Source organism: Cryptomeria japonica, chromosome 4 (assembly GCF_030272615.1).
Source record: "Cryptomeria japonica chromosome 4, Sugi_1.0, whole genome shotgun sequence".
NCBI classification, from domain to species: domain Eukaryota; kingdom Viridiplantae; phylum Streptophyta; class Pinopsida; order Cupressales; family Cupressaceae; genus Cryptomeria; species Cryptomeria japonica.
In genome coordinates, this window is record NC_081408.1 from 429,576,445 (window position 1) to 429,595,689 (window position 19,245).

General features: G+C 38.7%; 1 protein-coding gene across 1 annotated transcript in view; it reads right to left on the reverse strand.

The window, feature by feature from the left end:
* Positions 1 to 18,425, reverse strand: part of LOC131030541 (glutathione S-transferase T1) — a 296,126-nt gene extending 277,701 nt beyond the window's left edge. The window contains exon 1 of the mRNA XM_057961404.2: positions 18,225 to 18,425. Coding sequence (XP_057817387.1) covers positions 18,225 to 18,292 — 68 coding nt within the window. The 5' untranslated portion in view covers positions 18,293 to 18,425. The remainder of the gene's footprint in view (positions 1 to 18,224) is intronic.
* Positions 18,426 to 19,245: the final 820 nt, after the last annotated feature.

Consider the following 19,245-nt stretch of genomic DNA (forward strand, 5'->3'; position numbering starts at 1 on the left):
TTCAACAATTTTCTTCATTCAATCTAATCATCTACCATCTAGAATTGAAGATTCAACAAGAAACCATGCATATTGCAAGAAACGACACACTTCACCATTACTTTAATGAAAATGGAGTTTATTTACAATCAATGGCAACAATTTCTTGCCTTGTCCTCCTATTCTACTCTAACTGCTATTCTATTTGCTATTAATCATTAGCTATTCTAACCTCTATGAACTAACTATTCACCTTCTAACTATTAATGACTAACTATTATTGACTCACTATTCACTAAATATTAGCCTTTACAAATGAAGAGCCAGGGCTTATATAGTGCCCACAATACCATTCAATGGCTTGGATCAATTTGAGATCAATGGCCAAGATTTTACAATGAAACCCTAATTAGGGTTTGTTACAACAAACTTAATTCTGACCAATGAAATAATTGCATTATTTGGACACATGTCTTCTCTGGAATATTCGACCAATAGATAGCCGGGGTAGGTACATCGAAGTTTGTGCCACCTTTAATGAGTCAGGTACATTGAATCTGGACATGCTGAGGTGGACCAATCCGAATGGAGGAGTGATGACTGGGATGCCACCTTGTCTAACACTTGGTTGATGCTCAATTTGGTGATGCTTTCCTTCAAATGCTGGACTGGAAGATAGATGGAGAAGGTCGTCCTTAATGAAACAGGACTGGAGGAGATCGTCCTTGTCCTGACTTGATCTTCTTTGATGAGGGTCCACCAAGTAGTTGATCTTCCGACTGCGGGGGTCGCCATTTGATGCCTCCTCCTTTGAAAGCCTAACTATAAAACCTTGGAAAATGAAGAAAGAAGACCAGATTTTGCTGGACAAGGGTTGAATTGTGGTCTTCCTTTGGATGAATTACGCCTCAATTAGCCTTCAAAAGAGCTTCACCTTCTTTAGCCTCCAACACTTAGCAAAAATTCGCCTCCAATCTGCTGGATTTCGCTCCTCAATTTGCTCCTCAAAATCGCACCTAGAAGGAATGAATGAATGATTTGAAATTTGAAGCAACACTCCCCCTTTATATAGGGCGCTCACCCTAATCCCTTCAAGGCCGACTTGGCAAATAAGGGGTAAAAATAAATAAAAATTCCTTGAAAAGGTGGCCGACTTGCCTATAAAGGCATAATAATGATTTTTGAGCGCTCATTTTGTATTTTTTAATTTTAAAAATTAATTTTAATGCCTCCAAGGTGAATTTTTTAATTATTTCAAGGCCTCAAAATTAATTTATTAAATTGCCAATGCCTTAATTAATGCGAATTTAATTCAACCTCCCAAATGTCTTGAATTTAGGTAATTTAGTGCACATTAGGGAATATCAAGGTTTGATCAATGCTTAATGAAATTTCCTAATGATTTCGCCCTGGACCCTCTGGAAGGGTCAGGAGCGATTTTTTTTATTCTAGGCCATAATCCACCATAGCTTGATCATTGAACTCTTCCAAGGCAATCTCCAGGGTCCATTTCCTTGCATCACTAAGTGGGCTCATCAAAATTTTGAAGGAAATAGTGCATTTAGGGGAATTTCGCTCTGGACCCTCTGGAAGGGTCAGGAGCGAAATTCATGATTGGGCTCAAAATTTTCATTTTCTAAAGTTCAAAACCTCTTCAAGGCATTCCAAATAGGTTCTTTCACTGAATTCCAGGCTTAGTTTCATTCAACTTAGGAGGAAAAAGGTGATTTTAGGGTTTTTCACCCTGGACCCTTTGGAAGGGTCAAGAGCGATTTTTCCTCCTTAAGCTTACTCCTTCGTCAACTTTTATCGAATCTTTCACTCATAGCTACGCAATGTTCTTCCTCATTCACTCCACCCAAGTTTGACTTGATCTTGCAAGGTAAAATAGGGGTTTTTCAAATTTTGGCCCTGGACCCTCTGGAAGGGTCAGGAGCGATTTTCCCTCTCTGACCTGGAATCATCAAGTTTTGAAGCAAACAATTACTCATTAATGGTCTTAAAGGTCATTTCTACCTTAGTGCATCCTTGCCTTAGCAAAAACTTAAAAGGAATATGTTGATTTCATGATTTTCACCCTGGGCCCTCTAGAAGGGTCAGGAGCGAATTTTGAGTTTTAGGCATATTCCTTCATGCTTTTAACTTCAAATCACTTCTAAGGCAAAGAACATCATGCCTCTCTCCCATCCAAATCATGAATAGCAAGATTTTGTCTTAATTTTGCAAGAAAAGGGGAGAACTTGGAAATTTCGCTCTGGACCCTTTGGAAGGGTCAGGAGCGAATTTCCTTCTTGGCTTCAAAATTTTCACTCTTAACAATTCCACTTCACTTCAAGGCAATCCAAACATCGTTTTAAACCCATGCCTAGGCTTAGCTTTGCTCAAACTTTGGAGGAAAAGATAGGTTTTAGGATTTTCGCCCTGGACCCTCTGGAAGGGTCAGGAGTGAATTTCCTTTTCTAGGCTTGGTTGCTACTTCCTCACATTCATTCAAACCATAAAAAACCAAAAATTGTTTTCACCTTGCAAGAAAAAGGTGATTTTTAGGAATTTCGCTCTGGACCCTCTGGAAGGGTCAAGAGCGAAATTCACAGTTGGGCTCAATTCTTCCACCTTTTGATAATTTCTTCCAACCTTAACATATTCTCAGGGGCAATTCCTTCTGTGTTTCATCTTATCCCTCACTTGGTTTAGCCAAGTTTGATAACAAGAAGGTGTTTTTGAGAAAATTCGCTCTGGGCCCTCTGGAAGGGTCAGGAGCGAATTTCACTATTTTGACCAAAATCCTTCATTTTTTCACCTTGAAGCTTCTTTGCTAAGTATGATTTCACCTTCCACTGTGCTAGGAATAAAGTCTCATGTCCAAGGAAGGCCAAAAACTGTGATTATGAGGAATTTCGCTCTGAACCCTCTGGAAGGGTCAGGAGCGAAATTGCCTTTCCTGGGCAGAATCCTTCATTTTCTTCATCTCCAAACATACCTAAAGGCTTCAACATGCTCTTTCCACCTTTCATCATGCCTTTGATACTCCAATTTGACCAAACTGAGCAAGAAATGTCTCCCATAAAGATTTTCGCCCTGGACCCTCTGGAAGGGTCAGGAGCGAAAATTAGGTTTTAAGCAAAATCCTTCATTCTTTTAAGTTGAAACTTTCTCAGGAGGCAAAAGGGAGTTGTCCTTGTTTCATTCATGCCCAAAACTTGACCCTTTTCATTGCAAGATGAGAGCTATTCAAAATTTCGCTCAGGACCCTCTGGAAGGGTCAGGAGCGAAATTTGAAATTTTTAGACTCTCCGTCAGGATAGTTTTATGGAATATAACATTTAAGTAAGTTATATTCCATATATACTTTCAGGATGTTTGAGAGTGGTTTCAGACCTCCAGGAGTTATATTGCAAAATCTAGTTTTTGGAGGATTCTTCAGTTTTCCAGACAGCCAAATTTCAGGATCAGGACATTCCAAACTTAGCCAAATTTCAGGATCAAGACATTCCAAACTTAGCCAAATTTCAGGATCAGGCATTCCAGACTTAGCCAAATTTCAGGATCAGGACTTTCCAGACTTAGCCAAATTTCAGGATCAAGACTTTCCAGACTTAGCCAAATTTCAGGATCAGGACATTCCAGACTTAGCCAAATTTCAAGATCAGGACTTTACAGACTTAGCCAAATTTCAGGATCAGGACTTTCCAGACTTAGCCAAATTTTAGGATCAGGACATTCCAGACTTCATCACTCACCAACTTGACCTAACTCAAGCAGAGCCTGCTATCCAGGTGATCCCCCTGGCGACACTCGAAAGCTAAAGGCTAACAGACAAAACCCTAAAAGACCTAGAAAACAAACCCTAGAAAGCAAAAAGCAGGGGTCCCCATTTGCAATGGGGCAATGTGTGAATACGTCACAACACCTTCCCTCTTTCAAAATGAAATGAGTGAGAGCTTATATAGCATTTTCAAATACAATGAATGGCCTCGATTTAAAGAAGATCGAGGGCTGAGATTTTGACACCTAAACCCTAATTAGGGTTTGTTACAAAATAACCCTAATTAGAAAAGCATTATCATAACATAGCCAATAGAAATTGGCACAAATAACGAGGAAGCATCGTCCAATAGGGATTGAATTGCCACATCATTTCATAACAACTTCTCATCTAGAATTTTGTTCCCTTTTCCTTGTTCCTTTCTGGCATATTCAATGAATCTGGACGTAATACCTTCAACCTCTGCAATGGGAATCTCAAGCAGGTTCTTCATTCGCTCTTCCAAGTGAAGGACCTCATCAAAGGCCGCAAGAAGAGTCATCTCCCATCCGTGCTCCAACTCTTTTGTTTTCTCAATCAAGAACATTGTAGTATACATCTGATCTCACTGCTCTTGTGTGATTATGTCTTCCTCTCTACAAAAGATGACCTTGATCCTGTCCTCCAATTCTTAGACGCCCACATCTATTTCAATCTCTATCCTTCTATCAAGGATTGTACACAGTATATCAAACACATTATCCTGAATAGGATGGATAATGTCCTAAACTGGGCTGCACCTACTATTGATGTCCTTGAATAGAACTTCCTTCATTTGGAGCAAAGTTGACCATTGTAGGAGATTATGAGTTCCTCCATCAACTATCCTTTCTTGTGCTAAAACCTGTCTTGATGTCCTTCTTACCACTTGCAATATTGGGATGACAATGTCTCTAGTGTGAGTGAATGCATCGACAGTTACCACTAGATTATGAATGATCTCAAGGACTAGGATGGCCCTGTGGACTGTTTTCATCATTCTTCCTATAAATTCCTTGGCTACCATGTAGGATCTATCAATCCATGTATCCATGAGTCGGGCTAAGTTCTTCATCTATTTTGTCTGATTTATTGACTCAAGAGGGAGTGCCTACAAGGGTGAGACTACTAGATCCTGTCGCCTTAATGGTTGATTAAGGTGGATAAAATAATTCCTCCAAGCATTAATCTCCTTTTCCAACCTTTTATTGTTTTCCATTTCTTCTTTTAGTTTATCATTGGCTGCCCTCACTAAATCAGACGCATCTTCCATGGCTTGCTCGGAGGTAAGTGGGCCAAGATCAAATGTCTCTAAATCATATTCTTCTGCCATGATCTCATCATCGTACTTGTCCACTGCTGGTGTAGCTATCTGTATCTTTTTGGATCCTATATCATCTCTGATTACCTTAGACATCTTTGTAGCTTTCTTCCTTTCAATCTCCTCTTGAGAATTGCCTAGAAGGCTTTCCAAATCAAATACTTGCTCCTCATCCTCAACCAGAACTACCCTCGTAAGTCTTTCTCTAAGCCAATCTGGAATGGAAGACTTTCCTTCTCTTACTTGCACTTCCTCAGGCAATGGCTGCTCGCCTCTAAAAGGAGATGTTGCTTCATCATCATTTCTTTCCTCTTGTTGCTCATTAACACCAACTTGGAGAGGAAGAGACTGACTTGATGAGTGCTGAGGTGTCCTTCCTTTGTCTTGTTTGTCATTTTGTACTATGGATTCCATAGACTCATCTATCTCATACACCTCTCTTTGATCCTCTCCTTGACTTATCTCCTTTTCATGTCTAGAAGAAGCACTTGAGGGATGATCAGGATTTACCTTTTGTTTCCTCTTGGACGATTCTCTCTTTTCAGGTCCTTTTCTCTTCGACCCCCTAGAATGAGAAGTGTTCTCACTTGCATTCGCCTCTCCTTCTTCCATTCTTGTTTCTAAGCTGAATGTCATAGCTATGTTTTGTTCCTTCAACTTTTGATGTTGGACATCCACCCATCTGCGAGTACAACTCAAGACTGGATCCATCAATGCTCATAAGTTTGCAACCTCTTGCTCATCCCAATCAATCTTCATTTCTTTGTCTTCTTTCTCATAGGAAGATTGAAGATATCTACCACTGTCTTGTGCTTGATCCACTACTCTATACTTTGCATTTCCTGATAAGATCTAAGGGCAATCGAGAGTGCATCTTTCTTTTTAGCTCGACATCATCCTGAACATTCATCCAGAAGTCCTCTACTTGAAATACATGATTGTACTTCTTCCCAATTGTTTCTTCCCTATGACCATTAGGATCAAAATTTTCTCTCGAGGCAAAAGATGTGAATGAGTAGAGAGATAGCTCCTTTTCTGCATCTTCAGCTGCTTGAGAATTAGAACATACTTCAATTGAATTTCCAAGTGAAATAGGTATAGGGATACCATTCCCATGCTTATATCTTGATGCCTTAGCACAAGCTGTCAGTTGTCTAGTCACTTCAAGTAGTACTACTCTATCCGTAGGATACCTTGGCAACATATAAGGAGGTGAAGGACATCCATGGATCCTGATGTAGGTGAATTTAGGAAATTGAATGAACCACGCACCATGTTTCTTCACGAGCTCTTGTGCTTCTGGAGACAATCTTTGGTGAATTCCTCCTTGTAGTGTCCTGGTGACATGCATTGTGAAAGTATCATTGACTAGTTTGTAGTAATTCTTAGGCGGATGATGCAATTGAGCATAAGAATCACATACTCTTATCTCTCTGGGTCCTCTCCCCACAACTCTGTGTGGTAGTCCTGCATACTCAAAGCATCTGGCTAAAGAATATATAACATATGAACTCATGTGGAATGACTTAGTAGGGACTAGCCTCCTCAACTGCACATCTAGGTTGTTACTGATAATCCTGGCCCAGTTGAACATTCATTTCCCTTGAACAATCACTTGTATAAAGAAGAACATCCACCTGTCGAAAAAGAAGGCTTGAGAGGCACCTACAATTCGATTAAGCATGGTTATCAAGTCTCTGAATACTTCTTGGAAATCAATTATGTGAGGTGTATTGGGTATCTTATTTAGGCAAGGCCTACTCTTGAGTAACCAATTCTTATTGATGAAATTTAGACAGGTATCAAGATCATCTTCGTAGATAAACTTGGCTCCTTCTAAGCTCTTGTAGATCATATCCCTCTGTTCTGGAAGATGAAAAGCTTCACTTATAGCTCCTTCTGAGAGATAGGCGAGGATAGTCCCATCTTTGGCTACAATTGACCTTGAATGCAAATCATAGTGCCTGGCACATTCGATCATTAGCTCATGACATCTGACTGCGGGAGGGAAGCCTGCGGCCTTGATGATCCCACTCTCAATTATCTTCTTGGCTATGGGTGATGGTTTGCCGATGTAGGGTGCTTCTCGAAACTTCTTCGTGTTGAAGTTTCCTAAGTTGGTGTCTCCAATATTGCTCCATTTGGATACGATCCTCATCTCCAAGTCGTCATTCTTTCGATCTTCTTTAATGAGGGCTTGTGGGGTAGAGGATCCACTTGCCTTGGGGGCCACCATTTGTTACCTATAAAAAGGGGTTAAGTTAGTTTTTAGGTATGGTCACAACGATAGGCAATTGAAGACCTTAAAAGGAACAACTGGACTTCAATTTGAACTTAAATGAATAAGCATTGAAATTACAAATGAATTAATCTAAATCATGAAGACTTAACTCCAAAAATAATTGATATTGAACTGAATCAGATCTTCAAAACTCCTTCAAATAAATCAGATTGCACATACCTTAATCTTGATCTTTGAGCCTTAGAAGGAATGAACCTGAAAAGAGAGGGAAAATAATGCCTTGCTATTGAATTCACCTCTTTCCAAAATGCTGTTCAAAGAAGTTTGTTCTGCTAAAAGCTTCAGGTCTGCACCTCAAATTTACCTTCGAAGGATTGCTGATCTTCTAAATTGTCCTTGAGAGGATCAGGTCTGAGATTAAGAAGGTCAAATCTGCCTTGACCTGCCTTTATATGATATATCTTTCACCTTCTTGAACCTGAAATTTGCCCTCTATTTGCTGGAATTCGCTTCTCCAAGTCTGCTCTTTAAATTCGCTAAGGAAGAATGTGATTGAATGATTAATGGTTTTGAGATTTACTTCCCTTTATAGGCGCTTTTACCTTTCTTTCAAAAGGCCGACCTTGCTTAAATAAAATAAAAAATTTGTTAATTCCTTCTTAAGTTGGCCGACTTTGTAAAAAATTTTAAAAAATGCTTTGGCGCCAAAGGGTAAATTTTATGAAGTTTTGAATTTAATAAGGGCTTGAATTAGGCGAATTTTCCATAGTTGCTCAAAATAAGGTTTGATGAGCAATTTGGGTGAGGAATAAGGTGTTTTGAAGAAATTTGCTCTTGTACCTTTGAAAGGGACGAGCGAACTAGGGGTATTAGGCTTGGACAAGCATTAAAACACTTTACATCACCTTCATCCATGTTGATCTACCCTTGAGGCTTGCTAGGAAGACATCTTGGAGATCTCCTTGCACAAATCTTGATGTTCAAAGGCAACTATGAGAAAACTCGCTTGTGTATCCTTGGAAGGATAGGCCCTATTGGGAATTTCACTCTGGACCCTTTGGAAGGGTCAAGAGCAAAATAGTTTTTTTGCACTCAAAGCTAAACCATTTCCTTCATTTTTGCTTCTAGGCTTGGCTTTTGGGTCCTCTCTCCATCTCAATCTAGCTTATGTGTCTTCAAAGTGATGTCCACTCAATGCATTTGGTGGGAAATTAGGCTATCTTAGGATTTCGCTCTGGACCCTTTGGAAGGGTCAGGAGCGAAATTTGTCTTTAGGCTCAATTCAAAATTATTTTCCTCTCAACTCACCTCAAACTTGACTTATCAAATCTCCTCTTATCATAATCAAGTCAATTCGCCATCTATTAAGCTCAAAACAAGGTTGTTTTAGTGCATTAGGCAAAATAGAGAGTCTAGTTAAGGATTTCGCTCTGGACCCTTTGGAAGGGTTAGGAGCGAAATTTGGCATTTTGCTCAATTTTCCTTCATAAAACTTTATTTCTCACTCTTATCTTATCAAAACAAGTCTTTTGCCTTAAAAAAATGCTTAGGAAAAGGTTAGCCCCAAGATTTGAGCAAGGTACAACACTTTTAAGAAAATTTCGCTCTGGACCCTTTGGAAGGGTCAGGAGCGAAATTTGCATTTTAGCTCAAATTTCATCATCTCATTGTCTCAAATCACTTTCCAAGGACAAGTACGCATCAATCTTTTCAACCATGCCATAGGAACAAAAATCTTGGTTTCAAACATGGAGCAAAATAGAGATTTTAGGAATTTCGCTCTAGACCCTTTGGAAGGGTCAGTTGCGAAATTTGCATTCTTGGCTTAAATTCATCACTGCCTTCACCTCAATTCACTTCCTAAGGCAAGTATGTATCCATCCTCCTTCAACCATGTCCTAGGAACAAAACTTTGACTTGAACAAGGAGGAAATATGTGTCTTTTAGGAGAATTCGCTCTGGACCCTTTGGAAGGGTCAAGAGCGAAGTTCTTCCTAGGGCCAATTTCTTCATCCATCCATCCTTTCTTTGTCTTGAATCTAACTCACTACACCTCCTCCCATCACCATCAAGTCAATTTGCTATCAAAACAAGGTTCATTTAGTGTACTAGGTGAAATTGAGAGTCTTCCTAAGGATTTCGCTCTAGACTCTTTGGAAGGGTCGGGAGCGAAATTGATGTTTTAGGCTCAATTCTCATCCTTTTTCACTTAGCTTGTTTTAGACTTGTCCTTTTTGAATCCCTTCCTTGCCATGTATGTCCACCATCTGATGTCCCTAGTGAAGAAATAAGTCATCTAGAGGATTTCGCGCTAGACCCTTTGGAAGGGTCAGGAGCGAAATTTGCAATTATGCTCAATTTCTTGACCTTTCATCACTTCTCATCGTTGCAGACATCAATTCTTTCTCCATAACGTCATAAGGACAAGGTTTTCTATGCAAATTAGGACCAAGAAGGGAGATATTAGGAAATTCGCTCTGGATCCTTTGGAAGCGTCAAGAGCGAAATTCTTCTTTGAGCTCAAATCCTTAACCTTTTCTCAAATTTTCAAGCCAATTCCTTATAATTACATCCTTCCAAGCTTGCCCATGCTAGCATTCGTCTTTCGTGCCTACACCTTGATCACTTGCTTTACCATATCAACTCAGACTCCATAGAAGACAAGACTCTGGCCTAACAACTCACAACCTTGACTCATCTAGACTCAGACTCCTCAAGACTTCCTTGCAAAATATACATTCTCCAACTTTCTAAGGCAAGATCTTGTTAGAATTACATCAGGGTTCTAGGCAGAGAAAATGACTTCCCCAAGCTTAGGTCAGACTTGGCCCTAAAAGGAACCCTAGGCAAGCTCTACGAAGGAAACCCTAACTTACCAAACCTAGGCCACCACTACTCACTTAATCAAAACACCTAACAAGCAGAGAAAAACCAAGCAAAGAGAAAGCAAGACCCAAAAAAAAGAGAGGGGGTCCCCATTTTGATGGGTAGATGTGTGAAATGGTCACAACAGTTATACACGTTGGTTTCGTCATTGATGTCAAAGGGGGAGAAGTAACTAATGTTGAAATATAGCTAGGTCGTATCCCTTGATTGGGCCGACCTAGCTTGGTAAATGTTTAATGGGCCTACTTATGTGATTATATTACATAGCTTGTGAATGTTAAAGGGTAGGCCCTATTTGGGCACTCAACTTGTGTAACTTATACTTGGGTCTAGCCCTAAATGGGCATTGTAACTTGTGATTCATGTTGGGCCCTAAATGGGTGATATAATGTAACTTGTTGATGTGATAGGGCTGACCCTATAATATGTAACTTGTAATTATTATAGGTCAGACCCTATTTTGGGCGCCAACTTTAGATGCCTTATAAATTTACTGTAAAGGTCGACCTAAGTCAAATAAGATGTAAAAGCTCATATATATTCAAGCAATGCAAGCATCAATATATACATTCACACTTAGCGAATTACCTCTGCAAGGTTAGCGAACTTCTATTGTATGTGATCTGCAATTTCCTTCATTGATCAGCATCTGTGATCAGCAAATCTGGAGCTGCACTCTAGGGCAGTGAATGCTTATCTGAAACAGTGAATACAATGCGAAAATAACTAGGCAGCGAACTAAAGCAGATTCATCCCCCTGCCTTATGTGAACTGTCTACAACAGCGAACTTCATCGAATTGTGCTTATCAGTCAGCGATTTGTCTACTAGGTTGGGCGAAGATCTTCTGGGCTGCCGAATTTGCCTTAGGTCTGTTGGAGCGTGTCAAGGCTGCCCAAAGGTTGTCTAAGTTTGACAGCGATCTGCACATCACCCTAACTTCCAAATTAAGATAAGTTTTGCTCTAGTTGATTTATGCCCTAGAAGGGTAAACTTGTAATCTGCTTACTCAAATTAGATCTGAGATTATTGTTATTGGGTTTTTCCTCCAAGAGGGAGGTTTTCCCAGGGTATCACTGTGTTATGTGTGCATTTGTGTTTTCTTGTTCTTTACTGTCAATCTGATTGCTAAGTTTAACATAAAACTAACAAGTAAGGGGGAACAACATTGTTTCAGAAAAGCTTTAGTTTCAAGATAGTTTCAGATGGAGTTGCCATCAATGACAAAGGGGGAGATTGTTGGACATTTTGTCATTGATGTCAAAGGATTACTCAAAGGTTTACTCTGAGCAATAGAGTTTTTGGTTGAGCTGCCTAGTTGGCTGCTTGAGTTGCTTGAGGTAGCTACCTGTCTGCTTCACCTGCTTGTGTGTCTGCTTTAGCACCTTGTCAACTGCTTGCTTGTCCACTTTCTTGCCAAGTCAATCTACTTGCCATGTCATCATGTGAAGGCATCGAATATATTTAAGGTGAAGACAATATTCCCTAGCTGTCGTGGAAGGCAGAGATAAGTATAGTAACGGTTTTTTCTTTACTGGTGGCAGCTAAGAGAAACATGTGTTATATAGGGCTTCATTATAACTCATTCAATGTATTTCATTCTCAGCTAATTCCATTTCATATAAGACAAAGTTTATTTGTGCGTGGGGCAGCTGGAAGGACATGAAGATATTTTTTATGGAGCGTTTCTTTCAGATTAAATGCGTCAGTTTTATGACCATCGGTGGCAGGTCCGATTTCCTCAATTTTGGCAAAGTTTTTTAATGGCTGAGGAGTCGTGTTTTTTAATATGATGTTGACAAATTTTAAAACAAACTATTTTCTTCCTTCTTCATCAAATAGTGGACTGGATGAAGGCATGCTTTGGGTGATGTGGTTCAAACATATCATGATTTTTTTAATAAAATAAGAAACGTCTTGATGCTGGTAACAAAAAAGAAGATAGGCATTTTTTTGGACGTTGGCATAAAGGTGTTAATGCTATCGCTATTGTAAGAAGATGCGTGTCGTTTCAAGATGTCAATGCCTCTTCGTCAGGTTTCAATGCCAAATTTATAAAGAAGCAACATTTATACTTGGAGAGCGGGTTTTTGTGTGTTTTTTTTTTGAAGGCAAGATAATAAAGTAAACCTGCATGTGATATGGGTGCTGTTCCTTCTTTAAAAAATCTTGGTTAGAATTTTTTAATACGGGATGTCTGGCCTATTATTTTAAAAAGAAAGTGTATGTATCCGTGCTGGTTTAAAAAAAAATAGCTGGGCATATGTTCTAATGCGGAATGATTTTCTTCTTGTCCTTTTTAACTTAACAGACGATTGTTGGTTTTTAAAAAAAAAGTGGGAATGTATTTTTGAAGCAAGGGTGTCGTTTTTGGAGTAAGATTATTTTTAAGTGAACAGAGTTATTGCTTTTGCTGTGGGTTAGTGTGTTGGTCATAGAAAATTATTTTAATGAATCGAAGATAAACGAAATATAGCTGTGTGTCTTTGTGAGAAGGGTTTTTATTGGAGCAGGTTTGTCTTGGGTGTATGTGAAAAGGAATCGATATCTGTTTGGAGCATGTAGCATTATTTTTAAAATTTTGTTCTGTGTTGTCTTGTGTGATGGAGGTGTTCGAAGAGGAAAACAGGAGTATTGGGCTGTGTTGTATTTGATTGGGTAATGTTGATTATCAATGTATAACTAGGCAGTGATGGGAGTGTAGTATATATAAAATATGTGTTCTTCTTTTGTGCTATAGCAAAGAGAAAGAGTTTTTTCTGTGTATGTGTGTGCAGCTGTGTTTTGGGTTAATGATGGTTTAAGGAAGTTTAGCAGAGTTGTGGAAGGGATTGAAGGAGTTAATTTTATTGGAAGAAGAGTTTGAAGTTGATGCCTCTTTCAGGTGGAGTGGGTGCTTCATCTTGCAGGGTGTGTTCTTCAGAGAGTTGGTGCTCCCAGGAAACTGGTAGTTCTTTTGTAATCTGGGTTGGTGCCCATTTCTCCTTTGCCAATAAGGTGATTCACACCTTTTCATACCCAAGACTAACATAATCAGCTAGTGCATTGGCAGCAACCAACACCATATCCTGCCAATACAGTGATCTAAAAAGGTTGAAAGAAAGCTCATTGCTATGCTCTCATCTATGACCTCCCTCGCTTCATTCTTGAAGGACTTTTTCAATTAGCCTCTTTTATGCAAAAGAAAGGGGGGCATTCTCTTCTTGGAAAAATAGTGAAAATTGCATGAAAGGATGTGGTTGGCCCAAAAAAAGTGTTAGCTAAAAATGACAAAAACAACCTTTGATTATGGGCGACAAGGATTGTATTGCAGCTCACAAAACATAAAATGTCAAACCATTTAGTTCGAAAGATAACTCACTGTAAAAAGTTTCCTAGAAGAATGTGAGTAGACTTATGATGTACATCAGACAATAGTAATCGTGTCGACGGCAACGGCTATTCTCCATACAAAACAGCACCTAATTAAAAACACAAATTTGTATAACACAATTGTTTTTCAGTGGATTTTTTGTATTTTTACATCATTGAGAAGATGATTAAGAGGATCAGACCAGTAAAAATCTGTTGTGATATGCAGATTTTGTGTTTATAATCAAATGCTATCTTGTATGGAGAATAGCCGGCTCTCATGTTGACAACTTGAGTATTAAACATACTCGCACACAGTGAAGAATAATACAATAATAATATCTAATAGACAAAAGCTAACCATGAAAACTCCTCTGTAGGGAACTGTTGACGCGTGTTTTGTGACTACGCCCAACATGGAATATTTTTTTCCGGCGACTTTACTATGGATATAGACTCGTTTGGCTTTGATGTTTGCTGGTAACCCAAGGGGGCTTACGTTTGATTATTCTTTTCACTTCTTTGCTGTGACTGGAACTTCATCATTGGATATAGCAATTATGTGATGATTTTGCTTCGAACAAATTGAACTAGAATTAACTAAAATTTAAAGGGGGGAGGGTTAGAAGGATCTAAATCTACCCCTAAGGGCAGTGATATCAATAGATAGTGCTCTAAAGGACGAATTCCAAATAAACCAAATTCTACTTCGCCAAGATTAACTATAACTCCACAAGAGCTGGTACAATCCTCCAAGGATGTTGAAGGATTTTCACATCGAGAAAGTGCATTTGAATACCCAAAACAACGCAATCCAAACAACTATCCACAATCAAACTTAGCACAAATTTAGTGGTTCAGGCTAACTTTACACTGCAACTTATAATCAACAAAATGAAAAAAGTATGAACCGTGGAAATTCATCAAACACCATTACATTCTCCATTGAAATCAAAGCACTACTCTACTTCTACTCTAAGTGAGGAAGGTGAAACCATGCAAGTTTTGAAAAATAACTTAAGTGAACACCATCAGAGAACAATGCATCATTGTTATTATCTCAATAACTTATTGCAACAATTTCATACAAATCTCCCTGCTTACAAATGAAGGGGTCACCCCCTTATATAGGCCTCCAGTCTTGATTACATGCAAACCCAAATTAGGGTTTGATCCAAAAGATTCCACACACATGATGCAACAAGGTGGGAATAAACATTAAATGCCCACTTACAATAAATTCCTGCTTGCTAAAAATGGCGTCCATTGTGCATTAAATGCACCAATATCTATCAAGTTCATCCACTGTGTAATAAATGAGCCATCACTTCCTGGAATATGGTAGCTGCCATGCATTAAGTATGCCACTACTCGGTCAAGATGTCCACTAATAATAAATGCATCGTCATACCGCCATGCATTCAATAGATTCTCACCATGCAAATGGACCCCGCCGGCATAGGAACTTTTATAATTTCTCGAATTGTGCTTCATTAATGCAGAATATTCCCTTTGCATGTTGCCAACTCATCTTTTGCAAAATCTTTCTATTCCGGGCTCACAAAAGAGATTTTGGAAGATTTTCTTGCCTTGGAAGAATTTTAACAACCTTTTCCACTTCTAAAGGATTCCTGTACGTCCGGAAACTTTGGAGAGAGAAAATCTTTCTAGAGAGATATTTGTCTCGAAGGGAAATTTTTGTGCACACTTCATCCTGTAGGGAGGTTTTCCATCAACTAACCATTTGTTCCATGTCTGAGAAATTTGTCCTCTCTTGAGTCTTGGAGAGAGAAAATTCTCACACTTAGCCAGCTTTTTTTGTGCTTTGAAATTCATCATCTTGTGCACAATTCCACCTTGAGCAAGAAATTTTTTGAATTTTGAACTTTTCTTCTTGAACCTTGATTTTCACGTCCTGCTTCCAACCTTGGGCACATTTTGAGCTAGAGAAGAAATCTTGGAAATTTGTTCCATGAGGAAGGAATTTCTAACACTTAATCAATATTTCACTTTGCTGGAATTTCATCTTGGGTGTAATTTTCTCCTTGGGAAGAAATTTTTGATCAATTCATCACCTTTCCTAGTTTTTAGGAATTTTTTCCATTTTGAGTTCCAGAATTCAGGAGAGAAAAAATTCTCTCTTAGCCAATTTTTCTTCTCGTCTTGAAATTTCTTCATTCTTTAGCGAATTTCCATGCCTTGGAGAGGAATTTTGAATCCTTCCTTGGCTAGGATTTCCATGCTCCTCTTCCAATGCCAATTTCATCACGTGGAGGAATTTCACCTGGAAGGAAATTCCTTCCTTACCCTTGTCCAGCGCTCCTCTCCTAAACTAGGTGCTAAATCCATGGTATGCAGGAATTTGTGCCTTAAAAATCCTCCACAACCTCCATTTGGCGCCATGCATCCTTACCTAGGTGCTGAATTGACCCTGTGGAGGAATTTATTCCTTGGAGGAAAAATCCTCTAGGACCTCAGTTTAGCGCTCATCCTCCATGATTGGGCGTGGAAATGACATGGTGAAGGAATTTTGGGTTGGGAGGAAAATTTCTCCACAACCCCAATCTAGCGCTCCACCACATGCCTTGGGCGCTAATTAGACATGGTGCAAGAATTTTGTCATGGAGGAAAAACCTCATTTTGGCGCCCTATCTCCTGGAATGAATTTTCGATGGGTGAAGGATTCCTTGTCTTGGAGGAAAATTCCTCCAAGACCTCCATTTGGCGCCCATCCATTTTGGAACCCATTTTGCCAATGCAAAGATTTTTCATTGATTCTCCACCAAACTTAACCAATTTTGCTCATTTTCCAGATCTGGATGCCAATTTGGGATTGAAGTGATTTTCTTTGCCTTAGAAGATTTTTCGAGCTTTCCACTTCTAGAATGGATCCAAACACAAGCATTTTGATCAAATATCTACTTTTTCAACTTTTTGGATTTAGGCAAATATTCAAGGCTTCAATGTCTGGACCCTTGCCTGCGGTAGACCTGCCAAAAACAAACTTACTAAAAATAGTAAGTACTTCAAAATGTCAAAATTGGGGCAAACCAGGGCAGGATGACACTTACTAAAAATAGAAACTTACTAAAAATAGAAATTACTAAAAATAGTAGTTTGATTTTTGTCAAAAATTAGGCCAATCTGTGAAACTTACTAAAAATAGTAAGTGCTCAGAATCCGCTCAAATTTCACTGGTAGCTTCCTTGAAGGGCTCTAATTTCATTGCAACGTTCAGATTTTTCAAAACCCTAAGGAAATGACCACAAATCTAAGTCTGATAGGCAAAACCCTAAAATTAACAAAACAGGTTCTAGACTTGGTCAAATTCTCTCAAAACACTTGTAGACTTGATCGGAATTCACCAAAAACACTTGCAAACCAAGGAGACCGAAGGGATTGCTGCGAAAAGACCCAAAGAACCAAAACCAAAAGACCAAGAGGACCAAAAAAAAAAAGTAGGGAGTCCCCATTTGCAATGGGGCGATGTGTGAAAACGTCACAACAAGAACCAATGTTGAATTTCCTATTAACAAGATTTTGTGTCACCCTCTTGCTAGTGTGAAACATAATATATTCAAGAGAGGATCACGCAAAACATGGAGATAATGGTTTTGTTCCCAAGTTCTTGGACAAGTAGATATTCTTAAAAGTTACTAAGACTTGGCAGCGAGACAAACTAGACACTTCATCCTCAACCTTTGACAATGCAATGTAAATCTTTGCCCCTCGATATAAAGTGTAAATTGGCTTTAACAGAACTTCTACTTGGTCAAGCAATAATTCCACTCTTTGGTAATCGCATTAACAACCTGTCCATCTCTAATAACATATATGATTTCTTCTCCAGCCTTGCACTTATATTTGGACTCACTAGACTCCTTGGGTCCTTATACTTCAGGACACGTCACATCATTCTTTATCATGGAGTTTTAGGGTGGTCCACAACATAGCTACCAAATCATGCACTTGATTCAAATCTGACTGGTTCTTGATTTTTTTAACCGGCAGGATATGACCAATTTGGTCCAAACATTTCAATTCCTATGGAAATTTTACTGATTCTTTTAAGTTCCGGATTTCCAAAAAATTTTAACCTTCCAAATGAATTGAATTTTTCTATCCTAGTAACTATGGTCCTCGCCAATATACCATCTTTCGTATGTAATGCTCTTCCACTCTTGTGTCTTCCTGTTTACTCCACATACATAATCTATTACTCATCTCTCCTGATTGTGTGGCATCCTTACTTGTTATTGATAACTTCCTCTTTGTAGAATTGAATTGCTCGTATTACTATCGGATCGATATTTTATGAACGTGTTTATATGAATAGCTTTGTGATCAACTGCAGTGATAATCTTGTGAGAATGTCTGTGCATTGCCATGTCCATTGAGCCTAAAATTATATCTTGATGAAACTAGGATTTCGTATCCAAAAAGCGCTCACCAATAAGAGACCATTACTAAAAGGATAAAGATCAAAATTTTACAATAAAAGTCAAGATGCAAACTGTCTTCTAGAGATAAAAACATTCACTTACTCTCCAAAACCTTAATTCCTGAACACTCTGGGATTTTCAAAACTGAAATGGAGAATCCAGCTAAGCGTATAAGATTAACTAAAGAATGGAAGGAAAGGGAAGTTTGATTTGTGCATACATGCAAAAAATGAGGATAGCCCGTGACGGCTGGGACAGTCGATCCACGTACAAGTGCACCTTCTCCATCTCTGCCCTTTCTCCTCTCTGCAACCTCGAATTCTTTGTTCAGTTTTTCGTTCTCATTCAGCATATTATAAAAAATAAACACGTCAGGCACCCGCGACTTTCGTTCTATTGCTGTTCCAGATTTATGTCAAAATATTCTACGACATTGAGGGACACACTTATATTTTCTAATATCTGTACTAATTGAATAATTTTATTATTGAATTAGATTAATCTTTTTTTTCATTTCTTATTTATTTAATTATGAGGAATCTAAATTTAGGGATTAAATCATAGAGAAACAATTGGTTACGATAATAACTAAGTTGCATGGTTCGGTCATGCAAAGGCCTAGTACGAGTCTGGGTCTAGATCCTGTCCAGTTCACCTGTGGGTTTGGCCAGGGTTTGTGCCCAGGCAGGCCAATTCCGCCTGGGTGAACTCAGATGGTTGGGTATCCCAAAAGTGATTTTTTTTGCAAAATTTAATAAATTTTTGAAATTTGCCCCTTGCAAATGATAAGTGAAACCCTAAAAGAGACATTCAAAACACAAACTTAGTTCATTTTTCCTCATTTGTTTTGCAAACATCAGTTTTTCATTGCATGTTGAGAAAAGTTTTGGTTTCAACATCAAATAGAAGGAGTTGAAGATTGATTTTTGAAGCTTGAACAAGTGTTGCAGCATCATTTCTACACATTTGCAAGCTTTCATTGGCTGAAAGAGGTAGGTTTTTGTACATATTTTTTGTAAGAATTTGTCAATAATAACCAAGATCTAGAGTCCAATGAATAACACAATACAAGAGAGACAAATATTGATAAGAACAAACTATATTCTCATCAAGATGCAAAAAAAGATCAATTGGATAAACCATACAATGAAGATGAGCTTGCTTATAAAGGCAAAGCCATATGGAAATGAAATCACACGATCATGACATGTGGCTCAATGAGATACAAGGGTAGGTAGGGG